The following is a 20541-nucleotide window of genomic DNA, read 5'->3' as shown; positions in this document are numbered from 1 at the left end:
TGTAGTTGATGCTTTTCTCCCAAGTGATTTACAGTGTTAAGCTACTTATAATGATTTTCTTATTTAGCTGGTAATTTTTACTGGAGCAATTCAGGGTAAGTACCTTGTTCAAACATATTGCAGCAGGAGGTAGGATTTAAACCCTAGTCTAAATGCAATAACTGCAACCACTACACACTATCTACAGTTATCCATCTACTGTCTGGCAGTCTTATATACTGTTTTACATAATTACATGTTTGAATCATTGATGTCAGTTGCACGGCCTGTTGTAAACAGGCTAGATAACCATAGATATACAGAAATAGGCACTATACAATAATAATGTGCATTTCTACAATGGCAACGTTATCTGCCATATTGGAAAAATGATTCATGCTTGTAAAGAAAAAGACAAGGCTTTGAATGCACTCAGCCACTCTCCTAGAAAGTCTGCCTTGGGCAATTCTCAACCAATTTCCATGAAATATTGCTTATTTTAAAGCTAGATGTATTTTCTCTCAGTTGATCAAACCAGGCATGTAATATCAATTAGAAAAAACTTGAATGATGTCAGGACGTTTAGTGATAGATATTCGGCCTAGGGGAGGTACCAGGCCCACTGATGCTGTTTGTGGGAGCAGTAGGTTTGAATATATCGGGATATGTCCTGTTGCAGGCGTTCGGCCTGACCGTTGGCCTGAGGGTGGTAACCCGAAGTAAGGCTTACCGTTACTCTTAGTTGGTTCCAGAAAGCCCTCCACACCCTGGACGTGAACTGGGGACCCCGGTTGGAAATGATGTCTTCTAGAAGGCCAAACAACCAGAATACCTGGTTGAACAGGATCTCAGCCATCTCCAGGACGGCCAGCAGCTTGGAGAGAGGGATAGAACCAGTCAACCAATGTCAGTATCACGATCTTACCGTCTGAGACTGGGAGGTCCACCATGAAGTCTATGGCGACATGAGACCATGGACAAGACGGCGCAGGCAGCGGTTTGAGGAGGGCTGCGGGTCAGGGCCTGGGCACAGGTGACATAGGCCTCCATGTATTCTTGGACGTCGTCCACCATGGAAGGCCACCAGAAACACCCCTGCAAGAGGGTGAGATTCATGTGGATGCCTGGGTGCCTGGAGGTGGGCAAGTCATGTGCCCACTGTAGCAATTCCGACCGCATGTGGACGGACACATGCTCTTTCCTTTCAGGCTTATCGGGAGGCACAGGTTTGGAGGCTTTGGCCGCACGTAGGTCCGGGAAGAACTGCCATCACATGGGAGCCACCACACATCCTCTGGGGAGGATGCTCTCTGGGTTTTCTGGGGCCGACTCGGGGTTGTGGAGCCGGGACAGGGCATTTGCCTTAGTGTTCATGGAGCCCAGTCAGTAAGATACGGTGAATCAGAAGCGTGTAAAGAACAAAGCCCAACATGCTTGGCGGGAATTGAGCCAACGGGCCTTCTTGAGGTACTTGAGGTTGCAGTGGTCTGTCCACATCAGAAACAGGTGAACCGCCTCCTCCAGCCAGTGTCGCCATTCCTTGAGGGCCAGCTTGATGGCCAGAACCTTCTTGTTCCCAATGTCATAGTTGCGTTCGGCTGCAGACAGCTTGAGGGAAAAGAAAGCACAAGGGTAGGGTTTAGGAGGGTTTCCCTGACATTGGGAGAGAACAGCTCCTACTCCCACGAGCGAGGCATCCACTTCGACCACAAACGGCAAGGAAGGATCATGATGCTTGAGCACTGGAGCTGAAGTGAAGCGTGTTTTCAGATCCTGGAATGCCCTATCAGCGGCCTCACTCCAGGGTAGTCGGGGACCTTTGATGGCCGTTAGGGTGGTGAGTGGGGTTGCGAGAGAGCTGAACCCACGGATAAACGACAGTAAAAGTTCACAAACCCCAGAAGGTTCTGGAGCACCTTCACAGTGTTGAGTCTGGGCCAGGCTGTCACGGCGTTTACCTTCTGAGGGTCCATGGCCACCCCCTCGGCGCTCAGGATGTACCCCAGGAAAGACACCCGTTGCTGGTGAAAAAGGCATTTCTCTCCTTTCACATACAGGCAGTGACTGAGGAGCCGGCGCAGCACAGCCTGAACCTGTTCAGTGTGCTCCTCCCGGGTCCGGGAGAAGATCAGGATGTCGTCCAGGTAGACCAGCACACAATAGTGAATGAAGTCCCCAAGGAGATGCTAAAGGCGGGCTTCCACTCATCTCCCTGACGGACCCGCATGAGGTTATACGCACTCCGCAAATATAATTTGGAAAACAGGGTAGCCACATGAATCTGCTCCACGGCAGTGGTAATGAGTGGTAAAGGGTGAGAGTACCTGACGGTGATGGCATTCAACCCCCAGTAATCGATGCAAGGGCGCAAGCCCCTGTCCTTCTTACTAAAGAAGAAGAACCCGGCAGAGGCCGGCAACGTAGAGGGCCTGATGATCCCCGCGTCCAGGACCTCGGTGATGTATTCCTGCATGGCTTTCTGTTTGGGCACAGACAGGGGCTATGCATGGCCTCTGGGAGGTGTGGTCCCGGGCAGGAGAGCAATCGCACAGTGCCATGGTAGGCGCAGGGGTATTTCTGCGGCCCAGACCTTCCTGAAGACCTCCCGGAGGTCCCAGTACTCCCTGGGTACCTGTACTGGAGGAAGACCGACCACCCCCTCCACAGACGTAGCCCGACATGGGATCTGTAAGCAAGAGTGTGTGCACCGGTCACCCCAGGAAGCCAGTTACCCCATGCTCCTTCGGAACACCGGGTCATGCCTGACCAACCAGTGGAAGCCAAGGATAACTGAGGTATCGGGAGCCCATATCAGGAAGAATGTCAGGTCCTTGTGGCGACAAGCCCCAATTGAGACCCGAAGGGCCTCAGTGCATGAGGTCACCACACCTGAACCTAGGGGTTGGCGTCCAATGAGCCGATCCGGAGCTAGCGGTCACAGCTCCGACCCGGGATGTTGTGGTCCTGGGCGAACCCAATGTCCATGAAGCAGCCGGTGGCCCGAGTCAACCAAGGCTTGGGTATCCAGATGAGTCTCCCCCCAGGCTAGGCGTAGCGGCATTGTAAGTTTTCCCGATCGATACCTGGGACTCACCTGTGAGCCCCTGTTCTGGCAACATGGCATCCACAATGGGCAGTCAGCACAGAAGTGGCCCGGCACCCCACAGTGAAGACACAGGCAGTCCTGAAGACGGCAACACCGCTCCTCAGTGTCCAGCCTCCCCTGTCCGAACAGCCTTGGTTGCAGGTCCTCCTCCCGGGAAGCGGGGATCTGGACGGGCGTCCGACTCCGGGCCAGGTGGTTCAGGGTCCCAGCCATCTCCACCAGGCGATAAAACGTCCAGTCCTCTCCTCTATAGGCTAGTTTGGTCTGGAGCCAGGGATGAAGCCCATTACAGAAGCAAGCCTTGAGAGGGGCTGCATTCCATCTGCTCTGTTGAGCCAGGGTCTGGAACTCCAGCGCATACTCAGCCACTGTCCACTAACCCTGTCAAATGCGCAGGAGACGGTCTCCGGTGGTGCGGGATAGGAATGGGGGGCTGAACACTGCTTTGAATTTTTTCCAGAAGTCAGTGTAGGAGGTCTCAAGGTGCTTACGCCACCCGGCAGTCGTCCACACTCGTGCTGGACCGGTAACTAGCACCATCAGGTAGGCGATCTTGGCTTCCTCGGTCAGATACTGGTGGGGGGAGCGTGGAACACCAGCTCACATTGCATTATGAAGTCCTGACAATGCTCCGACGACTCATTGTACCTTTCCATGGTGGCAATGCAGGGTCCCGGTAGTGGGGAGATTGAGAGCACTGGAGGGACTCCTTCCAGCCGCCCTATCGTCGGAGGGTGGGCTCCCAGCCTGACACCCGGTGACATGCGGTCGCGGTGCAGCTGAACAAGCTCTGCTGAGTCCGTAGATGAGGCGGAACCTTTTGTCATGGTGTCGGGCAGAGAAGGGTGACAGACTCAAGTGCAGTGCTTAAAGGGATAGGACAAAAGAATAGTCAGTGGGCAGGCAAGGGTCAGGCGAGGAATGAACATCATCAAAGGAAATAATCAAAACTGTAGTTGGGAAAGCCAGGTGAGAGATCAAGAAACCGGAAAGACAAAACCCAATAAGCACAAATGCATGAAGGAGCACAGAGACCGGTAGTTGCTCTGGAAGAGGTTCTGCATTGAAAGGCTTCCGGGACGCCCTTTTATCCTACGATCTCTTAACGAGCCACAGGTGGCGCTGATGGTCCAGTGGGCGTGACAACATGGTGCCGTCATTGAACCTACCTGATTTCACATATCAAGATCTTGGTATGCATTATTAAGAGCATAATCTCATCATCCCACATTCATAGTCTGTGTTAATATACAACAGAGGTTTTCCTATCATTTTGACTTGTATAATTTGCATAAAACACTGTAATCTCTGCACTCTGTTCTTATAGCCATATACACCAGATGGTATCTAGCCACCAAAGAGACTTAAAAGTTTTGCTGCTCCATGTATATTAATCTATGATTTTGTCATCCGTAATTTTTGGTCAATAAATTTTTAAATACACTGAGTTTCATGGAGGATATTTCCAGGCCTACAAAGAAATGGACAATATCTAGTATAAAATGTATACTTTGTTATGATACTAGTAATATAATGTATTACTAAAGTGCCTATTGATGAAGTATAAGATTCAAAATTCTGTGGTTAAATTTGTCAAACTTGTTAAAAATTTAAGAAGAAACTATAGGGCCTACAACGGTCTCTGTCATGTCTGGTTCTGGAAGGAAGAGCAGTATTTGTGGTTTATTCAGGGAAATCCAAGAGAGGTTGTCAAAGGACAGGCAAGTAGTCTTCGAGGTGCAAACGTCGTTACAGGGAAAATCCAAAAGGCAAGGTTGGTACACAGGCAAGAGGTCTATGATCATAAAGAGGTACAGGATCGTTGGAACAAGGGACGGGTTCTGGGAGGGCGTTAGCGAACAAGAAGTAGAAGAGCTAGGAGGTCGCAAACAACAAGGCTGAACAAGGTTCCGCATCAGCTGCTGGTCTGACGCAGCCTTTTATGCCCCAGTCTGCGCTGCGTCCCAGGTGTTCCGTGTCGGCTCGAGGGTGTGGGCGTGGCAGTCTCAAAATTGTAAAAAGATTTTAACTTTCTGGGTACTTATATGAATGAACAAAACATATTGATATTAAGGCAAAACAGATTTCAAAAGTTGCTGCATTAAATAAAAAAGAAAAGGAAAACCTTTGCCAAGAAATACTTCGTCATAGATTTACAATGAAATAATAATATGACCCTTAACTTATGCAATTACAGCTTGGGGGAATTCCTCACAAAATTTACCGAAAAAAGACTGATTCTCTTTCTAAAAAAAGCCGTATGATTAGTAGTTATGTATCTCAAATCCTGAAAAACACGGTATGTTGACCTTCAATAATATTATAAATTTATTGTTGTTGCTGATTTTATAAATCTAAATGCAAACACATTCATATCATACAGGTAAACATATGACAAATAGAATGTCCTTTCATGTATATTGTGGTGTGCGGCACTCTGGGTTTGGATGGGGTGAAGAAGAACGCAGGGGCAGCATTCACGACGAATGTTTAATTAGAACACCGGCACACAGGGAAATTACTACAATGTTCTTGGTCCAACGACCCCATTTCCTCAAGGATCTGCGCACAAAGCCAGCCTTCACAGCAGGCTTTTAGTGCCTCTAGGTTTTCATCTTTCATACTGGCAAACATGGTCACCCCATCATTTCCCCCAGAAATGCCCCCATTGGTTGAACACGTTATTTACAATTTACCCATAATCCAACTATTTACCATCCATCCATCTTCTGACCCGCTTGTCCTAAAAGGGTCGCAGTGGTAGCAGGGAGAGCAGAGAGGCCCATCCGCTCCTGTCCCCCGCAACTTCCTCCAGCTCAACCTGGGGGATCCCCAGCCGTTCCCAGGCCAACTGTGAGATATAATCCCTCCAGCGAGTCCTGGGCCGACCTCGGGGCCTCGTCCCAGTTGGCCGTGCCTGGTATACCTCCAAAGGGAGGCGTCCAGGGGGCATCCTTATCAGATGCCCGAACAACCTCAACTGGCTCCTCTCAATGTGAAGGAGTAGCGGTTCTACTCTGAGTTCCTCCCGGATGTCCAAACTCCTCACCCTGTCACGGAGAGTGAGTCCCAGCACCCTGCAGAGAAAACTCATTTCGGCCGCTTGTATCCGCGATCTTATTCTTTCGGTCATCACCCAGAGTTGATGACCATAGGTGAGGGTTGGGACGTAGATCGACCGGTAGATGGAGAGCTTCACCTTATGGCTCAACTCACCCTTCACCACTACAGCCCAGTACAGCGACCGCATTACTGCTGCCGCTGCTCCTAGTCTGTGGCTGATCTCACGCTCCCTTCTTCCCTCACTCGTGAACAAGAACCCAAGATACTTGAACTCCTCCACCTGGGGCAAAAACTCTCCCCTTACCTGGAGGGGGCATGCTATCTTTTTCCGTGAGAGAACCATGGACTCAGACTTTGAAGTGCTGATCCTCATCCCAACCGCTTCGCACTCAGCTGCAAACCATTCCAGTGCATGCTGGAGGCAACCATGTGACGGTGCCAAAAGGACAACATCATCCGCAAAAAGCAGAGACGTCACCTTCCGACTCCCACACAGAATGCCCTCCTGACCTCGACTGCGCCTTGATATCCTGCCCATGAAAACCACAAACAGGAGTGGAGACAAGGCACAACGTTGGCGGAGTCCAACACCCACACTAAACAGGTCTGACTTAATGCCGAGTATGCGGACACAGCTTTCGCTCCGTATGTACAAGGACCGAATGGCCCGCAGTAGTGGCCCCGGTACCCCATACTCCCGAAGCACAGAATTTCCCGGGGAACACGGTCATAGGCTTTCTCCAACTATTTACATTAAACAAATCTTCCTGTCCAAGCACACAGTAATGTGGGTCGTGAAAATATATACATCATTATCAAAAATCTCGAAAAGGACTGAATTATAAAATTTCAACACAATGGAATAAACTTTCAGGAAAACTGTTAAATTCTTAAACTGAAATCAGTCAGATTAAATAGTTTTAATTACACTGATTTCAATTTATGTATTTGTAATATTTAGTTGTTAATACATATAGCTATTGTCTCATCTTCTGTATAAGTTTAAGCTGACATTTGTATCATATGTATATATTGGATAAATAAATTGAACTGAACCTTTTCCCTAAAATTTTACAATTTGTTTGTAGTAAGTCTTTTTTTTGCTTTATTACATTATTGTCCTTTAAACTTTATTATCTTTGTATAATTATGTCTAACAATGTGTCCCTTCATTTTTATATTGTGTAATTTCTAACCTGCTGATGTACGTTAATGTTAAAACAAACTCTGACTGATAGTCTGATAAGTGATCAACAGTGTTTACTTAGTCAAACTAAGCTACGAAACTGTACAAAAAATTTTTCTTCCTGAAGATCTGCTTACTTAAATACTTTAACATTTGTTTGTTGATCCCAGATTTAATCGGTTGCAGACTGCAGAAATTCATACCATAAACAATGTCTGGACTTGGTCTTCTGATTACTCACTTGCTGGGAACATAAATTCCACCTTATGACTTTTTTTTTTACACCAGAAGAGACTGAAGTGCTCACTTGTGAAATGGCAAGCCTTTCTCCTTGTTGTATTTATTTCTGTAATTGGTGCAGTTAAACGCTTGGAATTGCATACCACTTGACAACCAGATTTTTCCAAAATGGCAGCCTGGCAGAGCCATCCAGCATGAAGCCATGGCCAATTTATGTATATCTATGTAGATATCTATGTGTTATGTTCTTCAAGGGATGTTTCCTGTTGTAATCTTCGAAAATATACATAACCATAATTAATCCAGAGAAACTTCCCACTGTACACATTAAGTCACTTTAATTAAATAATAAATGAGAAATTTCTGAACTGTTCATATGTTTGGGAAGTCTGCACCCCTAACGTATTGTTGTCCCTCTCTGTTGCAGGAAAGATGTGTGAGGAGCCTGTGGACATGTGTGCTCCACTACTGAACCCTTGCCATCCCCATTCCACCTGTGTCATCGCCAACAAAGGCTCTAAGTGAGTGTGCCACTACCGCACCAATGGCACACGATCTGTCTGGCTCTGATTTCCTCTCCAGTGCACAGGATCCTACCAGCTTCTCATTCACACATCCTTGGTCCATTGCAAACAAGCATACAGATGTTTACAGATGAACTTAGTTCATACATTCAAAATGCTGTTCTGCTGCAAAAAAAAAGGAAAATCTGTGTGATAATACAGCTCTCTTTTTAAGAAATTACAACATCTTTTTGGATCTCTGCTGTCCCTTTTCCTTTTTTCTCTCAGAAACAGTTTTTTGTGTCTTTAAGATGCTCACTTACATTTTTCTACCTGCTAAAGGTGCGTGTGCCCCCCTGGCTATGTGGGCAATGACTGCAGTGTGAACTACAATGACTGTGGGGAGCACCGCTGCCAAAACAGGGCCCAGTGTGTAGACAGAGTCAATGGCTACACTTGTGCTTGTGTTGATGGTTACAGGTACAATTCAGATAAACTGTCTCTTTTTCTTGTATGAATCTCCATAGGCCATTTTTCCAGATGGAAAGAGGGACAAATGTAGTGAATATCATTCATTAATTATAATTAATTTATTATGATGAAGTTATCATTTATAAATGATAATTATTTTTTAATTTATAGTATTGGTTAGTGAGTGAGAGAGTCTAAGTGAAAGTTTCTGTGTTACATTTATTAATATAGCTGATGCTTTTCTCCAAAGCAACTTACAATGTCAAGCTCCTTACCTGTTTATACAACTGGGTTATGTTACTGGAGCAATTTAGAGTAAGTACCATGCTCAAGGGTACTATAGCTGGAGGTCCAAAGGCAGCAACTCTAATCACTATGCTACCAGCTGCAGCTGTTTGACTGCATAAAATATCAAGAGGATCTCGCTCTGTGTTTGTGAAAGTGTCATTTTAAAAGGATCTCAGAATTTTCTGTTTTTGTTAAAACACCAGTATAAAGTGAAATCCAAGTGAGAATTTTTCATCTGTGCAAAAGAGAGTAGCAACTTAGTATGACTCTGGATCTCTAAAGAGTCCAGATATGAAATTGCAGTTGCTGTGGAATTCGTCTGAGTGTCTCTTCCTTCACTTCTCTTCAACAGCGGGCCCCTGTGTGAGATCCCTCCTGCACTTCGCTCTCCATGTGACCTGGCTGACTGCCAAAACAATGCACCCTGTGTGGAGAGGGGGGGGAGGGGCTTTTGCCAATGTCCACCCGGGTTCGGTGGGCCGCGCTGCGAGAAGTTAGTCAGTGTCAACTTTGTAGACAGGGACTCCTACGTGCTTCTTAGTGATATGAAGAACTGGCCTGAAGCTAACATCACACTTCAGGTATTCACCAAATGCACATCTGTGTATGTGTGTACTCAAAGACATCTTACATGACCACACAGGTCCTTTGACAAGTACCACATTAATACAGTCATACCCTCAAGATTCCCATAATGTCTCTTATTCCCTCAGGTATCCACTGCAGAGGACAATGGCATCCTTCTTTACAATGGTGACAGTGATCATATTGCAGTCGAACTGTACCAAGGTCATGTGAAGGTCAGCTATGACCCTGGGAGCCAGCCTGGACATGCCATCTACAGGTCAGTATTGCAAGTCGCAGTCCATGACCCAGTCATTTCATTTTGATCAAATTTTTTAATAGTGAAATTTTTCAGTCTGCTTATTATATTGTTATTATATTATTTCCAGCACCGAGACCATCAATGATGGTCAATTCCACACTGTGGAGCTGGTGACCTTTGACCAGATGGTAAACTTGTCTATTGACGGTGGGCTCCCAACCACAATGGACAGTTTTGGGAAGGTCCAGCCCCTGAACGGAGATGCTCCGCTTTATGTGGGGGGTAGGGGCCCTCTGCAGACACCTCCCTCCACTACAGGCACTCTTTATTACACTACTGTCAATCTCCCTGTCCCCTCGCTTTGTGACACTGCACAACCCAACCCTCATTTCCCAGACTGTGTTTGCTAGAGCGTATATGGGATATCAGAACCCAGCTTCTGTACATGGAGAAACAATTGGCACATTTGTCCACCTCAACATTGTTTTCTATATTTAGTCCTAACAGATACAGTCTTAGTCTGATGTGCTGCTCACATGTTGAAGTTCTGTGTTTTTGATAAACATGGTTATGTTAATATGTAAATTGTATTGTGTCCTTCCTTGGTAAGAGAATTGAAATGGGCAGTATGACCCTTGATTCTATTATTGTGTACAGTTATATGTTAATCGTAATTTCATGTGTGCTTGTTCTGGTGTAAGTATGGGTCACTTGTAGAAGTGTTGTGTAGGTCTGTGATTTGTCTTATTGTATATTGATTCTTCTGTTGTCTCTGAGAGGCACTATGTTTTCTCATATTAAGCCTCTTCACCATTCCATATTTCAAAGAATCCGTGTTCCAGATGACCCAATAATTGATTTTGAAATAACAATGTTATTATCAGAAATTGCATTCAACATTGCAACATCTTAAACTAAACCATGTTGGGTCCAACCCTCTTTCTCACTCTTCTTTCAGACAATGTTCTGCTTTATCATTTTAAATCCTGGAACATTTGTAGAAGGGGAATACATATCTTTGTATTGTCCCTCTATGTGTGATGGCACTTTGAAATGTCTCACTCCATTACTCCCATGTAAGCCCTTTGTTGACTGTGCCAGTGTGCCACTGGGCTCCTCTCCTCGTCTCTCTCACCCAACTGCTCTGCCTTCCTCAGGGATGCCTGTGGATGTCCACTCAGCTGGGTTCCGCTTCTGGCAGATTCACAATGGCTCCAGCTTTCACGGCTGTATCCAGAACTTGTACATCAACAACGAGCTGCAGGACTTCACCAAGACACAGATGAAACCAGGCGTGGTGCCCGGGTGTGAGCTGTGCCGCAAGCTTTATTGCCTACATGGCATATGCCAGCCCAACAGTGGAACAGGTCCCATCTGCCACTGCCACCCCGGCTGGAGTGGGCCTCATTGTGACCTGCCCACAAACAACCCCTGCCAGGGCAGCAAGTGAGGACAATATTTTCTCATCAAACTTATGTTTCATGTTCACTCGCTGAAACATCCATCTATCTATTGTCAACAACCACTTGTCCCGAGTGGGGGCATGGCGAGCTGGAGCCTTACCCAGGCAACACATGGCGCAAGGCTGGAGGGGGGAGGGGACACACCCAGGATGGGACGCCAGTCCATCGCAAGGCACCCCAAGCAGGGCTCGAACCCCAGACTCGCCACACAGCACGCACCAGCTGAACCCGCGCCCCCCTCTCACTGAAACAATGAACTATAATTACGTATGCCCATTTATTACAAAGGTGGTATGATTATAGGTCCATGAAGATGCACAAAAAATCCCTATTATATAATAATAATAATAATAATAACAATTTGTGCCAGTTTATGTGATTAGTAAAAAGCATCATCCACTAAGCTTGATTTTCTTTAACTCACTTAAAATAGGATGATTCTACCTGAATTGTATATGTAATTTCCCCCCATTTACTGGGGACAACTGGAAATGTAATACTGGTTTAACAAATACTGATTAATAATGAATATACACATGCACACTTTCTGACCCACTTGTCCCATACGGGGTCGCGGAGAACCAGAGCCTAACCCGGCAACACAGGGCGTAGGGCTGGAGGGGGAGGGGACACACCCAGGATGGGATGCCAGTCCATCGCAAGGCACCCCAAGCGGGACTCGAACCCCAGACCCCCTGGAGAGCAGGACCCGGTCCAAGCCGCCGCGCCGCCGCGCCCCCCCCCCCCCCCCCCCATGAATATAAGTTTATAGTATAAGTTTGTTCTCATTATTGCATGTTGTATTTGATAAATCAGAGTAAGAAACTTATAGTACTCCCTGATAATGTTTTAAATTGTCATGATTGGCATGGATTAAACTTTGAAAAGGTCTTCAGATGAGAACCGATTTTCTTATGGCTAGTAAAAGTAAACTTTAAACACACACACACACACACATTTTCAGAACCGCTTGTCCCATACGGGGTCACGGAGCCTACCCGGCAACACAGGGCGTAAGGCCAAAGGGGACACACCCAGGACGGGACGCCAGTCCGCCGCAAGGCACCCCAAGCGGGACTCGAACCCCAGACCCACCGGAGAGCAGGACCGTGGTCCAACCCACTGTGCCACCGCACCCCCCTAAACTTTAAACAACACAAACAAATTAGCATATTATGCTGTTTTGTGGGGGCTGAAAATAAAAATTGCTAATACCTTAAATGCAGCCAAAATTCCAATTTTCACAGCACATACTGTATGTAGCCCTAATAAAAAATGAGAAGACTGTTTGTGACAGGGACAGCTTCAGAGAGTTCACTCTCACAGTATATTACGCATGCAAATCTGTGACTGTATAGATGAATGACTGGGATTTTCATACAGGTGTGTTCATGGGAAGTGTCTGCCCCTGGACATGCAGTCCTACCGCTGTGAGTGTCAGGAGGGGTATCGAGGGGCCCTTTGTAACCAGCAGGAGCAGCTGTTCAACCCCTGCAAAAGGCTGCAGTGTAAACATGGCCAGTGTCAGATCTCGGGCACAGGAGAGCCCTACTGTCACTGTGAGAGTGGCTACAGTGGTGACATGTGTGACACAGGTGAGAGCAACCAAATGCTTCATTAAGAAACCTGGCAATGCCATTTACTTGCCAATAAAGTTTTTTTTCATGTGACATCCATGCACATTGTACTGGTATTGAAGTAAGAGTGGGTCGTTGTGTGGGTAACATTAAAAACAGCATGTGAGCACAAGGCCTCATATATGAATTGTGTTCCTTCCTCCAGGGTCAGAGTGTCAAGGGGTGCCAGTGAGGGACTTCTACCAAGTGCAACGTGGCTACGTGATATGCCAGACCACACGTATGGTGTCATGGGTGGAATGCAGTGGATCTTGCAGCATTGGAACCTGCTGTGGCAGCCAGCGGATGAAGCGTAGGAAATACAGCTTTGAGTGCAGTGATGGGAGTTCCTTCAGTGAGGAGGTGGAGAAGACCATCAAGTGTGGCTGTGTGGGTTGCATGTAGTGCCCTGTGGTCACCCTCTGAAGATGGGAGCCCAATAAAGGAATATAATATGCAGTATCTATTTCTTTATATGGGTGATGAACAATGATGTTTGTTAAACAGGACAATGTTTCCATCAAACAAAATTTTTACGGAAAGAAAGAAAAACTGTTGTGTCGAAACGTCATCAACTCACCTGGGAGTGAAAAGAAAGTCTTCAGGCTGAACAGCCTGGGGAGGTGAAACACATACGGCAGTGGTTAAGGAGCTTCTCTTGTGACCAGGAGGGACTTATATAATTCTGTATAATTTACGGCAGTACTTAATCTGAATATAAACTGAATATTTAAACTGTTCCACTTAAATATTTTTATATACTGCAGCTATGCTGATTTAGTCAGACTTTATACATCCTTTAAATGTTGCACTTAAAATCCGGTTTCTTTCCTGGGATTTGAATCTGGGATTGTCAAGGTATGAACCCAGCTCTTTAACCACTGTATTATTTGTGAGATAGTGTGACTTGTCTGCCTCTCTTGTGTAAATAAAAAAAAAATCTGAAGACGGCATCTTTAACTAAGTCATTAAAGTATAGCTAGTGTCTCTCCTCTTGTTGGTAGCCTTCCATTAGTTTCTTCCACTCTTTATCCTATAGTGCTTCTTTGACAGCCTGGCATCCAAGGTCTTCATGCACACCATACAACATGAGACTGTTACAAGTCTAGCTCCTTATGCACCAGTGGCACCAATAAAGCACCAGTGGTGTCGCTACAGCCCTTTGGCTTCCTTGGTTGTGTGAATGGAGGGAAGTAAACAGCTGAGTCACTACAAAATTCAGCATGTCACAGTTCCATTTGCAAGGTGTCTGTACTGTTCTATTTAACCAAACTCCCTTTAGCTAATTTGGGTACTGATACTGTGATTCCTAGCGGAACACAAAACATTTATAAATACTTAATAAAGAAAGATGAACAATGACAGGAGGAACTTTAGTTTGCAAGATTTGTACAGCCTGTTCTTGGTCATCCTTCTCACTGACCATATGTGAATATTCCAGTAATTCAGTGATTTAAAAAAAAAAAAAAAACTAAAAGCAAAGTTACAAACTGAAATCCCAAGAACACGACTGGTAGGGCTAAAGTTTATATTACTTAGGTAAACAGCCTCCTTCAAGGACTGCAATTAAAAGTCAACTGTAGTTGTAATATGGGTAAGATCTCCAATGCATCAATGTTCTTTCTGACGTAAACACAAGATGGTGGCCTGAGCAGAGAATGTTTACTTGTTTCGCTGAGAGCTGGGTCTTCAAAACTAGTGGCCTACACTGGAAAAGTCAGTTATTGCTGGGCTGTCACCACACGAACAGGACAAAAAACCCAGATGAAGAGCCCACAGCCCATATTCCTTACTTCTGAATCTTATCCCTCTCTACTGGCAGTATTATTGTGCAAACTATTGCGTGTGTGTACAATTTTTCAAACTGATGTAGAGCTTTTTATTATATTGCAGAACAAAAAGTTGCAGAATGTTATTTTCATTATTTTTTGCATTTGTTTTATTATATTTTGTTTTATGATGTAACCTAACTCGTTAAGTCCACTCTTTATACAGAAATGCCTAACAGATTCTAATATATATTTGTATTTCATTTTCGGATAGTATTTTTATATGTTGAAAGTTAAAAAGGTGTCCTGGAAGATTCTACTGGAAATAGCAGTTTGGCACACGATTGGGTCACTAGATTAGTCTACTTAAGGTAGTTTATAATTGGCTAAAACAAGGTACGTTAACCTTTAGTTAGAGGAGGCAGTATTGCTCTAGATGTTTAATATTGTACATGTTGTCTTCTTTGTGATATTACATTTGAATTCATTTGAAAGTCATATGTGTTGTTTTTTATTTATTCTGATAGTATTTTGATGTAGAAATTATGAAAATACAAAATGTTTTATTTTCGAGTATAATGAAAAAAAAAAATCTAATTATTCTGAATTTTAAAGCCAGGATCAGCTTTTTTGAAGAAAAGTATTTATTCATCCTTGGCTTAGAAATTCCTTATTCATTGTCCAAGTGAGAGAAGCTGCAAACGGTACACAGCTAGAAGACAAAAGTGGACACAAAACATTTCCAGTATTTAACACAGTCCAACAATTAGAAATTTGATCCCTCTTGCAGCTTTAATGTAGCCATGAATTCATGAGTGTGCCATATCATGAATTTAGAGCTATATCATCATTATGTTCCATTACACTGAACTGGCTTATTTCTGTATGTACAGGTATCCCTTGATTTACAGAATTAATCCATTCTTGAAAATGGTATAGATACTGAAATTTCTGATACCAAAAGACTTTTCTTTCTTTTTTTTTTTTTTTTTTTTTTGTGGGAAAAAATAATCCATGCGTTCCCAGTCTGAAAACCCCAAACCACACACACAGTCTACAGCTACTTGTCCTGGGTGGGGTCATGGCGAGCCGGGGCCTAACCTGGCAGCACAGGGTGCAGGGCTGTTGGGGGGACACACACCCTGGATGGGATGCCAGTCCACCACAGGGCACCCAAAGCAGGATTCGAACCCCAGACCTACAATGGAGCAGGCCCTGGCCAAGCCTGCTGCACCCCCAAGCCCCCAACCAACATTTCCAAATATCAGTAAAATACTCTAAAACACCTGCCAACCTATGATTTACATTTACATTTACATTTATTCATTAAGCAGATACTTTTTTTCCAAAGTGTTCACTTTTTCACTGTGAACCCATTCTACAGATCCTCAGCAGTATCCATGCCGGTTGGGTAAGGAAAATATTTCATGACCATTATTACAGCTTTCACAATTTAATATGGTTTTATTTTTCAATATCATCATCATCATCTTTAATTGACAGTTTTACTTAATCTCCATCTGATTTTAAGATGGACTAATGAACGTGTATGGTACATGTTGATGTGTCTGCTGTATTTTACTATTAGAAAAAGTCCTTTTTTAGTGTGCTTCTACAAATTTCTGTGAATTTCCTTATTTAGTCATATAAACAGCTGCAGTAATGCTGAATGAATGTTGTATTGCCAGGAAAATGTTTACTGATACTTTGTCTTTGTCATTCATTAAAATTCATTGTCAGTTTTTATTATACAAAGTTTGTCTATTGATTGGTACTTGTCTGAATCATAGAAGACAACTCCATATGTTAACATTAGTTTTATCAAAAAGAGATTACATACTGTAGTAGAACATGTCAAAGACCTCATTCTGTAAGCTACACATTAGCAACAAACAGCATCTTTAGATCTTGAGTCTTGTTTACATTACAAGGGTGAAGACCTTGTAAAGCTACATTGGAGCCAGTGAAAATGGGACCCCAATAAACATCAATCCATGGTGATCAACCCACCTGCCAATGGTACCATCCTATTGAGAATATACAGCAATAATGACAGGAAAATAAGGATAACAGCATCATGTGAGTGGTATAAACACCCATAACATCAAGAGAGTTAACATCTTGAACAAGAAAACAAGTTGCATATCTTGGATCTCCAAAGACTATGTTAAGACATAAACATATAAAAATTCCAACCACAGGTAAGCATTGTTGAAGAAACTCTTTGGCTGATAAGTACATCACCCAATTCTTCCTCAAGTTATTTATTCAAATGGTTTTAAGTAGCAAAAATGTTAATTATTGTACCAAATTGAACAAAAAAAATGCAATAGGTCAATACACTCGCTATTGTCGTGAAGCTGATTGAGTGTTGCAGATGACAGGTTCTTATGTCTACAAACCACAGTCTTTTACAAACCACAGAGTTTGTTCCTTGTTATAAACACAGGATGCACATAGCCTTTGCTACTTTTATATCCTATTTAAACATTTCCAATTTAACATTCAAAGCCAAAAGTTAACACTCGTATGGTTTAACAACCTCAGTGGCCTGAAGAGTATGCCAATAAATCACCACAAATTATATACTGTACAAAATAACACTAACACAAGAGGAAGAACACTGCACTAAGAAATGAAGAACTTTTCCTCTGCTGATGTGCCCAACATGCCACTACCACGTAGTCATACTGTGACTCATGACAGGATGAGTTTCAGGGCATCACAATTTTTCCATGGATTTCATTCAGACATTAACATATGGAAAACAGGTTTAAACAAGCAAGTTCTATTTAATAAAAAATCTTTCATATCTATTTATATCAACATATTTTTGTATAATCCAGGGGGTGTGGTGGCGCAGTGGGTTGGGCCACAGTCCTGCTCTCCGGTGGGTCTGGGGTTTGAGTCCCGCTTGGGGTGCCTTGTGGCGGACTGGCGTCCCGTCCTGGGTGTGTCCCCTCCCTCTCCGGCCTTACACCCTGTGTTACCGGGTTGGGCTCCGGTTCCCCGTGACCCCATATGGGACAAGCGGTTCTGAAAATGTGTGTGTGTGTGTGTGTGTGTGTGCGTATTCAGAAATGCATAATGCAAGTTATGCACAGAACTTTACAGATATATGACCTACTACACTTTAATGTCACTCCCTACTTGTGACCACATCTCAGCAGCAGGATAAACTTAACTTGTAATCAAAAGTTACAAAATAACTTTGTTCTTACATTGTAAAATTTTCCTTAAAAATAATACATCTTTAAGAGTGCAGTATCAGATACATGTTCTACAGCAATGAAAATGTGTTTGGTTCTTGCCTCCTGCTTGTTGTAGCCAATTCTATTCATTTGGTTACCATAATGTATGCACACCGCCCTAAAAATTACCAAAATACAGTAACTTACTCATTATTACCTGAGTAAAATATCTAAGAATAAGGATGGAATGACATAAAATTCATAAATGATTGCATAAGAAATGTAAGAAATATGAAATTAAGTCTATGAAGGAGAAGGGGGTGCGGTGGTGCAGTGGGTTGGACCGCAGTCCTGCTCTCCGGTGGGTCTGGGGTTCAAGTCCCGCTTGGGGTGCCTTGTGGTGGACTGGCGTCCCGTCCTGGGTGTGTCCCCTTCCCCCTCCGGCCTTACGCCCTGTGTTGCCGGGTAGGCTCTGGTTCCCCGTGACCCCGTAAGAGACAAGTGGTTCTGAAAATGTGTGTGTGTGTCTATGAAGGAATAATTAAGGGAACACATGCACTACAATGCAGCTCTCAGGCTTGTGCATCTAATGCTGGTTAAAACAATGGTTTCAGTGAAGAGAAAGTGTAATGCATCTCACAAACACATAGTTTCAAGCTCGCAGCACACACTGGCTGAAACCGCTCATCCTAAGCAGGGTTGCGGTGAATTGGAGCCTAACCTGGCAACACAGGGTGTAAGGCCAAAGGGGGAGGGGGACACATCCAGGATGGGATGCCAGTCCATCGCAAGGCACCCCAAGTAGGACTCGAAACCCAGACCCACCACAGAGCGGGACCCAGCCAAGCCCTCTGTGCCACCATGCCCCTGTTCACAGCACACATCCTATCACAAATGAATGCTTTCACTAAAAACATTGAAATAGTTTAAAAATAACTTATAATTTTAAGTACTGATGAATATTAATCAAACAGGATAATTTGTCCTATGACATCACCCTAACAGGCAAATTCCTACTGTGAGGACATTGAAGTACCATTTTAATTTGGAAAAATTTGAGAGTGAAGGGAAAAAAAAACTGTTAATGAAGAAATAATATGAATTTTGTTTGAAACCAACACTGTAAAGCTACACTCATCCTGAAGTCATTTAGACGATAGTACACTAGGTAGGGGCCAGAAAACAGCCAAACTCTCACAAAGGAACAAAAAACCACTTGGTTTTGAAAAACCAAATGTATCTGTCTCCTAAAAAACTCTGACACTGAAGTAGGGATGGCACAGTCCAGAATAAAATATTTGAGAAAGTCAAGTAATCACATAATGGGCAAGAAAGGCATATATTTTATTAAGGCATAGTAGTGGTTTTTAGTGAATATATTTGCAACGCTCACATTAACCACATTTCCATGATTGTGATGCTATACAGTGTCTGCAATCCAATTTTATTTTAAATCCAGGAAAAAGCAAATCTTATATTACACAATTCATTAGCCAACTGCAAAAAACAGTACAAGAAGCATTTCATAAAAAGTGTATCCATGGATAAACTGAATTACAGAGATTAAATGTGAAGATCATTGTTATTTTCTCCAAAAATTATGACCACAGTGACTAAGAAAATCTGGATTTTCGGATTTGTTTCAGAATTTCAAAATATCTTAAGTCGCTCCATTTCTGTCTGGCATCGAACACACAAACTAAAATTTTAAAAGCATAATCATATTTAATAATGAAATTACAGCTGCCTCAAAGAATTGTAGACATTTTATACTTATGCATTATTTAATTAGCAGTTATCTAGCTATGCTTTAGTGTTACTCAGACAGGTAAGTGTAATAAGAGGTCTGGTGAGGAAAAAAACAAAATAAATACCTCAAACAGCTCAAACTAATACCTGAAAAAACACAAATAGAGCACAGCTGTGGTAAAGTATTCATGAAAAATTCAGTAATGAACATGCAAGACTTGTATGTCATGCACCATTCAAAGAAAAAACAAAAACCTCAAAGATTAAATAAATGAAAGGAACAGATCTTTATTATGGTGATGAAAGCTGTGTCACAAAGGCCACATGGAGGTATAGGCTACTCAAAAAGTAACAAAACTGCAATAGCACGTTCTGCTTTACAAGGATCTACTGGAGATGATCACTGCAACATTCACACATTCAGCTTGACTGTATGTCTGCAGCACAAAACAAATTGTATATTATGTTCAAACCAAATTAAAAACAGAGCAAATTAAGGATATCCATATTAACTCACTTTCAAGAGTCATATAAATAGCAAATTAAATGTACATGGTGCCAGTAAAACCAAGATCACAGGAATTTACAAACAAAATGTACAAGTCTGTACTATTTACTGATCAGCAAAATTTTCAATTGTGGATTATTGCTCATTTCTGATTTGGCAACCATGGTCTATTAGGTCTGGCTACAGGTCCCAAGGACTGAAATAAGTTACTCAGAATATTTTGGTAATAAAACATTATTAATCTTACCCAAACATTTTGCTGTGCTATACATATTGTATTCACACTTTGGTGAAAAATCTAACAAGTACCTGATAAGCAGGCAAGAGGAGGGTGAAAAAAGCAAGATTCACGAAACAGTACTATTTTAGCGTATCAAACACAAAGAACACAACCACAGTAATGTACTCAATACTATTTGTCACAGTTCATAAGTCTAAATCATGACGTATAATGCAAAAGTACAGATGTCTCCTTGCAAACTCCGGTATAACACTCATAAAAACACAGCAATGTGCAGGTCAAGTGCAGGGGCTGGATTCAAGTCCCTGCAGGAAGACATAGTGGAGAGGCCTCAGTGCAATT

At 43.4% G+C, this 20541-nt stretch overlaps 1 protein-coding gene across 1 annotated transcript in view; it reads left to right on the top strand.

Moving 5' to 3' along the window:
• The window catches only part of slit1a (slit homolog 1a (Drosophila)), a 121232-nt gene extending 107307 nt beyond the window's left edge, over nt 1–13925 (top strand). Inside the window, exons 30-37 of the mRNA XM_018766017.2 lie at nt 8002–8095; nt 8420–8557; nt 9189–9417; nt 9550–9680; nt 9790–9944; nt 10820–11108; nt 12509–12720; nt 12908–13925. Coding sequence (XP_018621533.1) covers nt 8002–8095; nt 8420–8557; nt 9189–9417; nt 9550–9680; nt 9790–9944; nt 10820–11108; nt 12509–12720; nt 12908–13146 — 1487 coding nt within the window. The 3' untranslated portion in view covers nt 13147–13925. The remainder of the gene's footprint in view (nt 1–8001; nt 8096–8419; nt 8558–9188; nt 9418–9549; nt 9681–9789; nt 9945–10819; nt 11109–12508; nt 12721–12907) is intronic.
• The last annotated feature ends 6616 nt before the right edge of the window (nt 13926–20541 follow it).

The sequence above is a fragment of the Scleropages formosus genome, chromosome 8, assembly GCF_900964775.1.
Source record: "Scleropages formosus chromosome 8, fSclFor1.1, whole genome shotgun sequence".
Taxonomy (NCBI): domain Eukaryota; kingdom Metazoa; phylum Chordata; class Actinopteri; order Osteoglossiformes; family Osteoglossidae; genus Scleropages; species Scleropages formosus.
This window is presented reverse-complemented; position numbering and strand designations above follow the sequence as displayed.